The following is a 15,992-nucleotide window of genomic DNA, read 5'->3' as shown; positions in this document are numbered from 1 at the left end:
TTTATCTGCTGTACACTGCACACAGAGAAAGAGAGCCAGAGAGACAGAGACAGAGAGAGACCCAGAAATCCTAACACAAGTGGGGTAGTATATTTAAGGAATTATAAGCAAGTCGAACCAAGAGGTGCAGGAACACCCGACCCGAGTTGATTCCCTGAAAGCACTTGTGTCCAACTCATTGACAAATGCCAAGATCAAGTACAAATATCCTAAATTGCCTCCTAAGTACAATGAACCTTCAAAACTAGTCTTGAGACCCAATTCCACAATAAACCATCAGTGTTGAAGTGCTCTCTTGGAAAATGCATAAGTAGAAGTCTTTAGTAGTAACCTCACAACACAGAGCATTACTACTAGGAGCTATATGAATAAATGACGGTCAAAGTGACTAAAGGCCATATCACAAAAAAGCCATGGCCAACTACAATGAAATAAGATACCCATGTGGTGACTGGATTAACAACATTTTGATCTATAAATACTCAACTAGATCTGGAACATGCAAAGCAGAAGTGACATTTGTCAGTATACCTTGGGACGAGTGAAACCATGATCAAGAAATTCACCGCCAGAAAGTATTTCATTCTTCGCCGTTTCTTGGTGTTTGGCCATTTTTGTGTCATTTCGAGTCACAAGATCTCTTGTTCTAAATATGTGATTCAACTGTCAAACAAATCCCACATGCAGGGTTATATTATTACCAAAAGACTTCAAAAGGAAAAAAAGAATGATTTTTCACAAAAGAAGACTAGAAGATCGAGTACAGGCAAGGTAGGCACGCACAGAATGCATGATGTATGCGTCCATGGTACTTGAGTCTTCTCCATGGCCCTTGTGGTAAAAAGGCCTCTTGCTGCAGTTCAGTATATCTCTATAGCTGTTGCCTGAAATAAAAAAGTAGTTTGAGTATTTCAAATTAGCATAGTTATTGTCGCCTGATGATGAAAATTCCTTGAAGACGAAAACCTGGTACGTTCAAGTACACATGGAGGAAAACAAAGCAATATTCTGTTATAACTGAAAAAAAAAAATGCACAAGAGATGACAAAGGAGAAGGAGAAAAAGAACTATGGAGACAGTGGGATTGCTTATCATTTCGCCACACATAACCACACCCAAGAAAGGGTTTTGCTAGGTTATTAAATGGACCAGCAACTCAAACATGCTGAGGCAATCAGAGACATACATCAAGACCGAGGATTTTAGGTTGCCAATCAACCTCAACTTTACTACCAACAGATTAGAGGTGAATTTTGTATAAAAAATCACAAAGCAAAATATTTAATTACAGGGAAATTTTTAGGATTTCGAGAAATTTTAGGGGCATGACAAGGTGGTAAGCTAATCATCTTCATCTTAACTCAACTAGTACCACCCACATAAACTCAGAACAAATAAACAATTTAAAGTTTTTAAACAAGAAATGCAAATACAAGTACACAAGACTGCAGTAGCGAAATCCAACGTAGCAATAGCCAACCCAACTACATTGTACAATCATTGGCATTAAATGCCGCATTAGAATGCATACCACCACCAAACACATCGCCCCACCCCCTTCCCTTCTCTTCTACCACTGGCGTGGTTAAGACGCTATATAGTATATCAGGTTTGGAATAAAAGTTGCTGCAAATAGCCATCATCAAATAAAATAAAAAAGGCATGGAAGGAGCTGACCAAAGAGAAACAAGGCATTGGAAAAAAAAGAAAAAAAGGAGAGACAGACAAACATGTACGAAGATCGATAATTCAATTATAATAAATCCAGAAAAACAGTGAAAAAGACTAAAGGATCTTAACTTACAGAGGGAAAAGAACAATCTTTCTTTTGACATATGAAAATCACTGCCTCCAGACGTCTCATAGATATTTAACCGGTGTCTATACAAGCTTGGCTTCAGACCATATCCAGGTTTTAAGTTGTCGTCCTACAAAACAAAATTTATATTAAGTTGGGTATTAATTTGCAAAGAAAGTGCATACTAGCAACGTCCAAATGCCTTACAAATTTATTAATCTTCAGTCAAACAGAAAACAAGACACAATACGTTAGAAGAAGAAAGTAGAGTTAAAAGTAAACTAGTAACCACACCAACAAAACTCATGCAACTAGATGTCATTTGAGATGCGATCCTCAGACGACTTCTCAAATGTGCCTTTTCGGGGTTTAACTCTCTGTTTGGGAAATCTGAAGTGAGTTCTAGTATTGTCTCAACATAGCAGGCCTATAGCTACTAGGCAAAGCTGTCTCTCGTAAAAGCAAGAAACGGTGAAAGGGATAAATAAGGTTTGCAATCAAATCCTTTATCCCCATCACTTCTTTGCTACTAATGTTGTTTACCTCCATGCAGAATGCTAACAAAGAAGGTCTAAAATAGTAGGCGTGTTGAGAAGTTTAAAAAGATAAATCAGTGGTTATAACTCTCAGGAAATAAAAAAAAAAATGCGCAGGTCATATAAAAGACATACCTTCATAAAGCACTCTCCAGTTCCTACCCACTTGCAGTTTTCAGCAGCAGACACCTCCCATTTATATTTCCATCTCTTTTTCGATAATTCATCAACCTCTCCTTTTGATATCTGATGACCCAAGTGCACAGTGTATGAACTGCACCGAAAAGAAAATTCAAGGTCAATGAGAAAACTAGGTCTGGAATAACAACAGAAGGGGAAAAAGGAAATGAGCATATATAAGTCCAGTATAGGTAACAGTAGGCTAACATTTACAGCATCATCTTTTAGAAAACGATAAGTTAGTCACATTTGACACATCCACAAGCAGTATTTCATAATCCCATGTTCAGAAGTCACATACACCAACATATCCGACAAGATGACTCTCCTTCTTCCCACAGCTGCAGATAAGACAGTTTCAGATACTTAAGCTAGCTGGGAGTGGATTTCGATCTTTTGGTTGCAGCATTTTTGGTTTGGTTGTGGCTTTCAGCACTTGGCCATAGCGACTTCTGCTCAAGTGGTTTTTTTTTCATGAGCAACTAAGGCTTATTTGAAGAAGCTTTAATTTGAAAAACTCAAACTCTAAAGACAGAGATATTTGACTTCTTGTGAACCATCTTAAATCTTTTAATATATCAAAAGTTTTTTTGGACCCACAATTATAAGTAGAAAGATAGTAGGGACTCTATAGCTTCTTGGCTTCTGGCTTTAATCGAAGGATGACGACCTAACACCACCTTCGAAAAGAGCCTCTTCTCTCTCTCTCCCCCAAACACATTATTTGTGAGCCAGCGCAACTTTTATGGGTTGAATCAGAAACAAATTCCCTTATATGACCTTGTAAAGTAAAACCAATGCGTTATAAATGCTGAGTGATTCAAATAACTTTCATAATCTTTTCCTCTCCTTCTCAAGAAACATCTGGGGAAGTCTGTGCCTCGGCTGGTTACACAAAAAGTACAAAAGTCCACACCAGGCCATGGGAAATTGCTCCATATGAAACGCCAACATTACAGCCAAACGTCCTAACTATTAAGCCTGCAAATACAGAAAATTCTTCGAGAACCTAGATCAGCAGGAACCAAAGAAAAATTATTTGCGGGGCATCTGCCAAATTGGGTATCTCAAGGTCAAATCATTCAATGGTAGTGTTGTGGTACCTGAAATAATTTAAGGGGGCTCCTAGAAATAGTCTACTAAGAAACATGCCCATGTTCATGTGGAGGCACTTCTTTATGCAAAAAAGACGAACTAGTTATCCTTGCTGGCGAGGGAGAAGAAATACAGAAAGTTTCAAGAGAGCTAAATCCAATCACAGGCCACCAGGTCAATGCCAAAATATTACTTTAGCAACTCGATTGACAACCCACTTTAAACAGCTCGCCCCACATCTGTTATGTTGTTCATATGAGGCAAGCACCGAAAATGCCATGTTATCTACACAAAACCATTTGTCTACCCAGAAAATTAATCTGGTGTCTTGCCTTTCCTTCAGGGAATTGAAGAATTCATCATTTATATAGCAAGCAGACCACATATGAATTCTACAGAGATACTTGTAAGCTTGTGTCTGAACATATGCATATGTAAGATGCATTTACTTAAAGAAATCATACTGACAGGGACTATATTTTAAAGAAAAAAAAAACATTAGTAGCATAAGTTCAACCATATAAACCATATAAGTACTTGGAAGAGGAAACACATTGAGAGGTGCATATATATATTACCAAGCCTTCTTTACACGCCCCTGTACAAGATAAACTGTCAACCAGGAATACCCCATTTAAAACAAGTTGAATTATAAGAAGCAACAGCAAGTCTAGTCTTTTTCTCCCTACATAGTCTGTATCTTACATCACTGTTGATTGCATGCAAGACCTGAACCAGAGAAATGTTCTGCAAACTATCAATTCGTCTGATTACCGGCCAAACAACAGAGTTCCAAGATTAATATCGGTATCCTGTTCTTTCTATGAGTGCTGACAGGTATTATATTTTAGAAAATTTTAATGCAGACCACTATGTATATAACTAAAGGAACAGGAGGCTAGCACAAACTGCGACCTTCACTTTTCAATGACTCTTCTTCTCCCATCTCTTCCCACTACACCACAACATCAATCAATCATGTGTATGCAGCAGCCCGCAACATAGCAGAAGCTAAATATTCAAATTAAAATTCTTCACAAACAGCAAGGTCAAATCCAATACTTGTTATTGCACCTGGGCCTCCAGAATAAAGCTGAAATAGACAATCTTCATGCAGATAAGTGAACAAACATTAAGCCACAATCTCAAGGAGATGAGAAGTCAATGCAACAAGACGCAATCATAATTGGGAAGACAAAAGCTCCTATAACACCTGACTTGTATAAAGCAATGCTCACTAATGAAACTGTAGAATGTACATGCATGTTACCACCATTTTTATAGAAAACAACCATTATATGGTACCAAGGGGTACCTTCCTTAAACAAGTGCATCAAAATTCATGTGACCACATATAAGTCCCAATAACTTAAAATACAATCAAATAAAGATAACCAGATATTGAATGGAGAGGTTTTCGCCAACAAACCTCACACAGCCTGATGCCTCAACAGCAGCATTAAAATGGACCTGTGATTCGTACTCTTGCTCAGACTCAGATGTGTCTAGATCATTCTCCATTTCAGCATCTTCACCATCCTCTCCAGCACCAACTACACCAAACTTTTCTGTTATACTTTCCCAAGCATCAACCTTAGGGGACTCATCATCAGATCCTACAAGCCAAGCACGAAATACAAGTTAAAAGAGAAAAGGTTTCATGAGTCATGCCAGTAAATAATAACTCTAGCAGACATTACATCGATGATGCCATTCTATGACAGCTCAATAGCCATGGAAAATGTGATTTCATTTATGATTGCCACAAGTCAGAACGTATGCAAGGATGCTAGGGCCATTACATGATGATATTTCTACCTTTCCAATTTGAATAGTTCAACTCTGTTTTTGGGGCTTTCAAATACTAAGCTCCGAAAGCATAAAAAAATTGTGCTGATATCAAAGCCATAAAAAATAGAGCCCTAAATTCCTGGTTAAGAGAAGTATTCCACAGGGTTCAGCACAATCTTAAAGAGTCAATGCCTTAAATTCTGAAATGGTTAAGTAAATTATCTGTATACAAGAAAAATCAAAACCAGGCACTTAAATACGACTTCAAAATCTTTAAGTTAGTTTAAGGTATGGAACTTAAACAGATAGAACTCTGAGAAGTAAATGCAATACTTAAATTTTAAGCTTTCACCTCTTTCAGAATCATCCTGGCCAGATTCACTAAGAGAATCAGAATCATCATACTCATTTTCTTCACTGTCACTTTTACCTTCTTCTTCTCTTTGTCTGTCAACAGGAAAAGTTTCCAGAACCAAAAACTCTATTAGTATCCAAGAATGACAACAGACTAGGAAAGGAATTCAAATGCTATAAATCAACCAAAAGCAAGCTCGTATGGAAATTTGTGAACTTAGGCTGTAGGAGAGCATGAAATAGATTTTTCTTTGTGTTACCCTGGATCAAAAATGAAAAAAAAAAAAAAAAATGGCTGCCGCCATATTATGTTTTTTTATACCTGTTAAAGCACTCTTGCTTTGAATTCATTTCCAAAGTGACCTTTTATAGTCTATTTGGCTATTCCTATACTTTCACCAGAAAGACAAGCTGTTGTGCAGTAGACCTCTGATGGAATTTATTTCGCATTGCATGAGTGGCAGCAACATTAATCCAAAAAAAGCCGCAGATAAGGAAATCCCACCCAGATATAGTCACCCATGTACGCTATGATACGAAAGTATGACTAGTAATATTGTAACGACCCGATTTTCCGCCAATGGGAATTATAAGCGGAACAATATTTATCGGGCTCGAAATGTTAATTGGATGAGTTTTGGGAGATTATTATGTTTGGGCGCAGTGAATGATTGAGCTAATGACATATTTTAGGCATGGCAATTTTAATTGGACCATTTTCGATTTATTTAATTGAGTGTTATACGAAAGTGGTCCGGTGCAAACTTGGTTCGCGGTTGAATCGCAAAGCCTTTAATTATCCCCAGCTTTCCACCGCCTCAGCCAAGACCTCCACCGCTTCAGCCCTTTGATTATAAGGAACTCCCTCTCTCTTCCCTCATTTCCCCCACCGAACAACTCTCTCTCTCTCATTTCCTCTTCTTAATTCTTCTTCTTTCTTCATCGAGCACCACCGAACAGTCCCTCCTCCTCTCGTTCTTGAGCCAGTGACGCCACAACTCAATGGCGAATCTTCAAGGCTTCAAGACGTCGTGCTCAGCCCCTCGATGCCGCTAAACCCCTCTCATACGCCCTTGAACCCGCGCGGCACACCAAAGTTAGTAAGCGTCGGTTTGAGCTCATTGGGGCGGTGAATTGATCCCCGTTTCTTCATACGCGTTCCTAAGGCAAATAGATTACTAACCATGACTGCTAAACCGCCTATGGATTTTGACTTGTGTGAAACGGCGTGGTTTGGTCTGGTTTGATACCAAAACCAATATGGGTTTGCTTGGCAAGGAGAATAGCCTTCCATGTTGGTAGATTACTAACCTTGAGTACTAAATCGCCTGTGGCTTTTGACTTGTGCGAAACAGCGTGGTTTGGTCTTGTTTGATACCAAAACCGATATGGGTTTGCTTGGCAAGGAGAAAAGCCTTGCATGTTGGAATTGCTTGCCAAATTAGGGTCCTACTGTTCTGGGTGGCCAGTATTTGAAGGCTGATCGTTGTAGTTATCGCCGGAATGAGGTGAATTGGAGATGGAGTGTAGAGGTGTTCGACCGAGAACCACTAAGGACATTTGTGCAATTCTTGTTTTGCATGTGGGTTTTAGTTGTTGGATTATGTGCTCGTGGCCATGGGTAGTGAAGATTTAAAGGTCGATCACTTTGGTTGTCGCCGAAGCGACATGAATTTGTGGTGGAATCGGGTTTAGGCGTTCGGCCGTGGGCCTTGGAAATTGACCTTGGAGTATGTGGTTTATGTGGTGACCTTGTGACGACGGATAGTTAAGTACAATATATACCTGCTTAGCCGTAACCTTTCTTTGTGCTTTTCTGTGGTGAAATTGCCTTATGTGCCCCGGTACTTGTTAATGTGAATTCCCTCTAATTATGGGATAAATAGACGATTTAGTTGATGGGATAGTATTTCTATTTGATGAGCTTTCGCACACTCTTGTCGATTTAACCCTTTTCAAATTGGTTAGCCAAGAAGTGCGGCGGTGACATGTAGTAGATGTGCTCGGGTGGTGAAGATGAAGCTCGTCGATGGTGCCGTTAGATTGGGAGTAGTGAAAACCTTGGAACCCTCCCAGTGTACTCTTCCGAGTTTGCTTTCAAAAGCATATGATATATATAAACGGTTATTTAAAATATAAATAAAGTGTATTGTAAGTCAGTTGTTTGATGCAGAACTTAAGGAAAGGTGGATGAGCTATTTTAACAAGCTTTCTAATGGAGAGAACGATAGAAGTGAGGTATATTTGGAGGACACTTCTGATGATCTAAACAGAAGGTTTGTGTGTAGAATTAGAGCACATAAAGTTAAGGAGGCATTAAAGAAGATGAAGACTAGTAAAGCCTTGGGATCCAATGGTGTCCCTATTGAAGTGTGGAGATGCTTAGGGGATGTGGCAATAAGTTGGTTAACTAACCTTTTTAACAAGATTCTCCAAACTAATAAGATGCCCGATGAATGGAGGAAGAGTATGCTTGTGCCTATCTACAAGAACAAGGGGGATATCTAGAACTGTTCCAACTATAGAGGCGTTAAGCTTATGAGCCATACAATGAAGTTGTGGGATAGAGTTATTGAGCATCGTTTAAGAATAGGGACCAAGGTCTCGAGAAATCAATTTGGATTTTATGCCAGGAAGATCTACCATGGAGGCTATCTTCTTGATACGACAGTTGATGGAGAGATATCGAGAAAAGAAGAAGGACCTACATATGGTGTTTTTTGGTCTCAAGAAGGCATATGATAGGCTTCCAAGAAAGGTTCTGTGGTGGGTTCTTGAGATGAAAAAAGTACCTTCAAAGTATGTAGTGGCAATCAAGAATATATATGATGGTGTTACTACATGTGTGAAGGCTTGTAATGGCACATCAAGTTATTTTCCAATCACGGTAGGCTTACACCAAGGTTCCGCTTTGAATCCTTATCTTTTTGCCCTAGTTATGGATCGCTTAACGAAAGATATCCAAGATGAGGTGCCGTGTTGTGTGCTATTTGCAGATGATATTGTGCTTATTGATGAGACCAGGACTAGGATTGGCACTAAATTAGAATTATGAAGAAACACGTTAAAGTCTAAAGGATTTACGTTAAGTTGAAGTAAGACCGAATACATGAAGTGTGAGTTCGACACGGCAAGAGAAGGAGATCAAGAATCCATGAATATGCTCGGACAAGAGGTATCCAAGAAAGATGCTTTTAGATATCTGGGATCAATATTGCAAAAGGGGGAGAGATTGATAAGGATGTAAACCATAGAATCAAAGCAAGTTGGATGAAATGGCGCAAGTACATCGAGTTTTTGTATGATCGCAAAATCCCTCTTAGGCTAAAAGGAAAATTTTATAGAACAGCAATAAGGCATGCAATGCTATACGGAGCTGAATGTTGGCCAACACAGAGGCAACATGAGCATAAAATGGGAGTAGCGGAAATGAGGATGTTAAGGTGGATGTGTGATCATACAAAGATGAATAAGATAAGAAATGAAGATATTGGACGAAAAGTTGGAGTAGTACCGGAGGCGTAAAAGATGAGAGAACATAGATTGAAATGGTTTGGGCATATTCTTCGAAGATCCCTAGATACTCCGGTAAAAACATAAGTTTGTTACCAAGAGCATGACATGAAGAAAGGAAGAGGTAGGCCGAAACTTACTTGGGAAAAAGTAATAAAACAAGATTTAATGAAGTGGGAAATAAATTGGCGTACGGTTTGTCTTAGGATGGAGTGAAAGAAAACTATTAGCATTGTGGAGGGGCAAAATTCCCATATTCCAGACTGTCCTTTTTAGTCCATTTTTCCCTATATATTTATATATTTTTATTTTTATCTATTTATTTTTATATAATTATTTCTTTTCCCTCAATCGGTCTTGCTTTTATTTTATTTATTTTTGGGTTCATCAACCGCCAACCTCAACAAGTTTGGGATAAAGGTGATGTTGATGTTGATGTCGATGTCGATGTAAGTCCGTTGAGATCTTACAGATCATGTGATACAGGTTAGCGAAACTTATGAAGTACATACCCTTTAAGTATGCCTGCCCTTTTTGGATGCACTTGTATTTTATATGGCCGTTGAATGTATATGATTTATAGTCCTCCGCATGCGCCATTGTTTATCTCTATAGATATCAGATTAAAGCCGAGAGCGTATTTAGTAACGTGGCGGACTAGGACGTCACAAATATCGTTAGATGCCCTCAGAAAATTGTAGTTAGAACAAGATATGCAATCAGGCAAACAAGGGAGGAAGGGAGAATAGTACCATTACCTTCTTCTATAAGCATCAGAGAAATATTTGCCACCAGACCCCAGAGTCACTAACAAATTGTGGTAGGCAGTAGGCTCTTTATAAGCTGCTGCATCATCGTCATCCACACTACTGAGTTCTGCAGCAAGTGATAGCAGTATAAAATTATTTGAAGGTGGAATATTCATTTCATCTACAACCATTTAACTTAAACTCAATTGCAGCATCAACCAACTGATCCTTGAGGATGCTGGTCCAAAAATCTCATGTAAAGCATTAAATTTCAGATAGAATCCATCAAGTAAGAGATATCCTAATAAATGTATTTTCCACAAATAAAATCTCATGTGAAGCGTGATAATTTCTATTAAGGCTTCATGAGATGACCATAGAGGAGTGCCACAGACATCTAAACAAGTCCTTGAAATTACTTGACAAACAGTGTCAGAGAAAAAGAAGCACATTATAGGATGAATAGTTTGATAATGGACACTTCCAAAGATGTTTATCCATACATACTACAGTAATAAAGCCACATTCACATGCCTGCGCGATCAGGAGATATCCTTTGTGAAGTGTGTTCTTTGACCTTATTCTTCTTTCTCAAAATCCCACCATCTTCAGCTATCTCAGGGGTCTTGGGTTTCTTAAATCCTGCTTTACAGCACAAAGTAAACAACAATTCACTTCAGCTTCGCTGCAAAGAACTTTACAACCCAAATATAAAAGGAAAACTAAGATATGTGAATAAAGCTAGAAAGAGAGTGATTAAAGTTGTGAGACCAAATTTAGACATAAAGGAAAGCAGAAAGGAGAACAACGTAATGCAAACAGACTGATTGCAATCTGTAGCTTATGAAAAACCTTCTCTTGGATAAGCTCTTGTAGGCAATCAACTTATCTTAAATACCAATTCCAACCAACTCTATGGCAAAGCACGTTAAGCATAAAAACATGAAAGAGCCAGAGAAATGTACCATGCTTCTGACGATTTCTCTTGCCCATAGGGATCAGAAAGAGGCCTCCAATCACTGACAGATGCATAAAAAGTTTCAGTCGAAATTTGCCGACAGTGAACAACTTTTCAAGGAAACAACACGTTGGTAATAAATTGAAATCCCAATACCAACAACAGCATGAAAGACATAAAAAACAGTTGCAGCAACGAATATGTGGGGAAACAATTGTTGGATCTCAACCTTTAGGGTGGACAGGCAAGCATCGACTTATGTCAAAATAAATATCATGGACTTCCCGTAGTATGAAGTGAATTAAAATCATAGCATCCTCAGCCAAAATGTGCTTACTTTCCAGTAGGGTGATTTTTTTTTTCCTTGTGTAAAGAAAAGAAATCCTTTCATCCATTTGGCAACCATTGAAATCAGATGGATGAAGCAGAATATGCGGTTAATATCTTAGGTCACTTCCTTGGTGCTCTAGATTGTTCATCCATCATGACCAAGAAAATTCTGACTGCTGGCACCACCACAAATGAGACCAAAAAAAAAAAAAAAAAACACAGCTTGACCATGAAACAAGAATATTCAGTGTCAACCCTTGTTGTGTCAAACAACCGCCAGATACTTCTACAGAAATTCATCTAATCTCCACAATAGATATTTTGGGTAGAAAGAAGACGAACCAAACATCAGTAATCAGCTCTAAAAATAATATGCCAGCTTGCCTCATCTTGAGTAATAGATCATATTGCCTTAAGACTAATAAAAAAAACCAAAGATCAGTGACAACAAACTAAACTGGCCAAGCGAAAATTAGCCACTTTGCTTGGGACTGCTAGAGCCACAAGGGCAGATGAGAGTAGGGCCAGCAGCACTCAAGTGCCGCATCCGCAGCAGATGCGAGACGGAAGAAGGTGAGAGGGATTATGACGCGGGCAACAATTAAATAAACAGCCACTGTGTGCACTATGAGTAGAAGTTGCTCGAACAGAGAACAAACAATCAATTCGGCATTGCCACAGGGCGGCCCGGGCAGGGCCGGTCCGCGAGCAAATTCGCTGTCCCCGCCTAATGTGTAAATAACGACTCTGTCCCCACTTAGCACACCGTTCAGAACAAGTATTACATTCTCATCCCTGTCTACCTGGTGGCAAACAGGCCGACCTGCATTGCCCCATTGATGCCCCAGATACCAAAATCCCTCGTACTATAAAAGAAAAGTCAAAACCACACATAAGACAGTGAAAATAACAGCCTGGGCAATCAAGCAGGTATCCTAGTTCTTCGCACGCAAAGAGAAACCATCACCCTGATTATTAAGCACGACGCTTCTCTCTACCCAAGAACCGAAGAATCGACGGATGCGCACAATCTGGCCGACACAAGAAAGTTGCAATCTGGTAGGGAAGTGCAGCCTCGGTGCGCAGAGAGAGAGAGAGAGGGAGAGACGAACCTTAGTCTGATGGTGGCGCTAGGTTGGGAAACGAGCGGCGAGCGGCGAGGAGGCGGCGAGAGTTGCAGAGTGGACTCAAGTAAGCAATTCAAAGTGAAAATTTAGGACAAGTGATATAGAAATCCTAAAATTTATCATTAATAATAATTGAGTTCTAAAATTTTTTAAAAAAATTTATAAAATCAAATTCTTTTATTAACCTAACGAAAAATACTAATGTGCTATTTTTAAATAGTTTTATCTCTCTTACGTGACTAAATGACCTTATTTTGATTCATCTGAATTTTAATATAAATTTCATTTAAAATCACAAAATAACCTTAATTTAAATTTCTATTTAATATTTTTTAAAATTTAGGTTATTTTTAATTTATTTTAATAAAATGCTCATTAAAAATCATATCTATATCAAAAAGACGTCGTGTTAGCCACGTGGAAGAAAGAGAAAATAATAAAAATAGTCATGTCAATATTTTTCGTTAGTCAAATTGGACGGAGTTAAGGGAAGAATTCGATCGAACTAATTTAGCAAGTTTTAGGACTTAATTGCATTTTTTGCAAGTTTTTTAATTCAATTGCACGTTCGCAATAAATTTTAGAACTTCCGATGCACTAATCCCTACAAATATATGAAAAAAATAAAATATCACGTCCGAGTATCAATTTCGAGAAGTAAGCATGTTTCGAGTAAAAAGAAAATTCAAATGCATCCACCGCAAGATTGATTGACCAAAAGAAGTTTTAAAAACATCTTTATCCGGACATTCCTTAATAACTTCTTGTGCTTTCACTCTGTTGTTCGTGCTAAAAATTTGGTCCGACTCTCCGGCACTAGGAACCGGAGATCAAGGAGAGACAAAGCGCGTTCCATCATTAGATTATCACAAATGGTATACAGATTGCAATCATCTATGTCTCACACTGATAGATAGATATATATATATATATATATATATATATATATATATAATCTTTTGTGTGCTCATTCTTAGCAATTGATCTCATTATTCCTCCCCGTAACATAATAGAGAAGAGAAATTTATCGATATTGACGGTTGAGAAGGGAGAATGAGCCCTTAACATCGCTTTGGGGAGATGGATTAGGCGAGGTTTTCGATAGTTGATCTGGACACCACCTGCCCGCCAAAAATAAGAATGCCGCTGGCCGTTGGTAGAGTGTCATAGATCCGTACCATTTTCTCACTACTATAGTGGTATATGAAACAAGGGTTTCGGGGTTGCGTACGAGGTAAACTTGCGAGAGTACGGAAAGAGGAGAAGGGAGCATAATCCTAGTTCACATGGAAGTGCATCGGCACAATTTTAGGCTCCGTTTCTTTCATAAAAAATAAATGATTTTGAAAATACTTTATTATAAATGATTGTATCATTTGAGATACTTAATCCCTAAAGAATTTTTTTTATTATCACAACAGTTTAGGTCCAAACATTGTCGTTACGCGAGTAATTTATTTTGAAGACGATATGAGCAATTAATTTTAGAAAAATTGTAAACTGACCCGTGGTCCGCATTTTCATTTTTCAAGTTTCTCCACCATCTTTCTCGAAATAGACGACCAGTGACACACTCTCTCTAAGAGTAATTTGATGGGCTTGGATCGGGTCAGGCTTGTCCAGTAAAAGATGGACGCGTCTCTTGGGCCAGGACTCAGGCCTCTAAATCTTGGCTAAAGCCGCGCGCGAGACAAAGGAGACAAATCCAATGGGCCCAAATTCAAAGACTTCATCACTATATAAGTTCGATACATGACTCTTTTTGGGCCGATGGCCCAATGTACAAATGAACCGGCCCAACTCTCGGTTCGGTTTAGCATTTGTCGCGCGATTTCACGAATCGATTTTCTAAATCAATATTTTTGACGCCGCTACCAGAGGTGCCGAGGGAGTTAGCGGCTCTAACAAAGGGACACATTCGAGCAACTTTTTGGCCCACCGAGCCTGCCCGAGTATAAAATCATGTTGAGCTGGATAAATTCGGACGGTCCCGACACTAAGAATCACGGCTTAACTCCCGATCCGACGATGCTTGTCCAATGACGGGTCCTCTTTCATGTGTCGCATGCCATTTTGCTTCGCGGGAAGACTCGCCAAGGATGTTTTTTCGCCCCATGCGAATCGCATCTCGTCGAGGTAAGCAACAACCCTACCGACCGGCCTCTACACCTCTCCAAAATATCGCCCCCGACATATCTCAGTAGCGGATGAATTACTCCAATTCATCTAGCATCGTATGAGCCTTCAAATAGTCGAGTCTCTAGCTTCTAGGGGTGAGAATGGCCCCGTTGGTCCAATTCCCTAAGGAACGGAGAACCATCCCAGTTCCTAATTTCAAGGACCGAGATTGGACCAAAGGTGCTTGGAGCCAATCGAAAACTAGACTAAATAAGTTATACATGCCCTCTTTATAGCAAATCATTCTCTCTCGTTGTGTTTCGTCGATGTGAGGCACTAAAGAGAGTATGAATTTCTTTAAGTACTTGACTCAGCCATCCTTTTTGTCAAATTGAGCCATGGTGATTCTTCTTCTTATCCACCTGGTTCTAAGTGTGCAGAATGACAAAAGAAGGAGGCTATATTAAGTTTACGTTTAAATTTAAAAATAAAAACAAAAGATACTTAGTTGGTATGGGTAGTCTGGTTCCTCCAGACCAACCGTAACGGGTTTCAATTTTATGAAATCAGAAAGCGAATCCAAATATTGATGAATTGAATCCACTCAGTCGGTCCGAGCGATTCGCGATTTGAGCAACCCATTACGCTCAGCACTACTGGCTTTCCCATAGCAACGCTAACAAGATGTGTCGAGCCGTGACGCGATTCAGGATCGAACGGCCCCGCCCACAACGTAACGAGCGTGCATGATTACGATCCCAAAAAAGAGCAAAACAGCTTGTCGCATGACTCCATAAAACGACAAAAGCCGAGAAACGAAAACGACACTAGAGCATCCGACAACCCAAATGCCTCGCGGCCCCGTACCAATCAAATCGAACAGTCCAATCCCCACCGCCCGTTCACATGCTCTCTCTCCATCATCGAACGGCCCCACGCCCGTGTCGGTGGTTTCTTCCCCTCCCTCGCACGAACTGGATTTTCTCTATTGCTTGGCTATTTATTGACACCGAGGTACTGCGTAATCACCGTAAAGACTGAGAAAGACATGATTTTATATATTTATTGACTTATGTGAATGTCTTATGTTATACGGTTTATTAAAATGGTGTTTGACGTATAGTTTCCGCCAAGTTAAGAGAGCAAGGGAATGCGCCCGAATAATTTTGGCACCCCACGAATGATTTCAGCATTCGATTAGGCGGATCAAAACTCCGGACGCGGCACGTGGTTTTATTAGGGCATTTGAATATTGAACTATTTTCTCCGTCTAAGAGTATAAATTCATGGATACAATATCATTAGTGATCTCGTGTTTCTAGATATGCCATCATATATAGTTAAAGATCTCAAGCTCATTCTTCCATCAAATTGATGTATTATCCATTGTTTATATGTTTTGACAGGGCATGCGTAACTTACTTATTTTAGTCTTCGACTAGT

At 39.2% G+C, this 15,992-nt stretch overlaps 1 protein-coding gene across 3 annotated transcripts in view; it reads right to left on the bottom strand.

Moving 5' to 3' along the window:
* Positions 1–12,491, bottom strand: part of LOC115736191 (U3 small nucleolar RNA-associated protein 25) — a 30,877-nt gene extending 18,386 nt beyond the window's left edge. The window contains exons 1-10 of one of the 3 annotated variants that reach the window (XM_048277173.1): positions 12,417–12,491; positions 10,982–11,035; positions 10,551–10,661; positions 10,026–10,143; positions 5,753–5,847; positions 5,039–5,225; positions 2,470–2,608; positions 1,805–1,928; positions 784–884; positions 532–663 (exon numbers count right to left, since the gene is read on the bottom strand). In XM_048277173.1, the coding sequence (XP_048133130.1) occupies positions 532–663; positions 784–884; positions 1,805–1,928; positions 2,470–2,608; positions 5,039–5,225; positions 5,753–5,847; positions 10,026–10,143; positions 10,551–10,661; positions 10,982–11,009 (1,035 nt within the window). In that variant the 5' untranslated portion in view covers positions 11,010–11,035; positions 12,417–12,491. Of the gene's footprint in view, positions 1–531; positions 664–783; positions 885–1,804; positions 1,929–2,469; positions 2,609–5,038; positions 5,226–5,752; positions 5,848–10,025; positions 10,144–10,550; positions 10,662–10,981; positions 11,037–12,271; positions 12,365–12,416 lie in introns of those variants that run through there. The other 2 variants (XM_048277174.1, XM_030667751.2) reach the window with 2 other exon arrangements.
* Positions 12,492–15,992: the final 3,501 nt, after the last annotated feature.

Source organism: Rhodamnia argentea, chromosome 4 (genome assembly GCF_020921035.1).
Source record: "Rhodamnia argentea isolate NSW1041297 chromosome 4, ASM2092103v1, whole genome shotgun sequence".
NCBI classification, from domain to species: domain Eukaryota; kingdom Viridiplantae; phylum Streptophyta; class Magnoliopsida; order Myrtales; family Myrtaceae; genus Rhodamnia; species Rhodamnia argentea.
The sequence above is the reverse complement of the archived record's forward strand: the minus strand, read 5'-3'. Positions and strand labels throughout refer to the sequence as shown.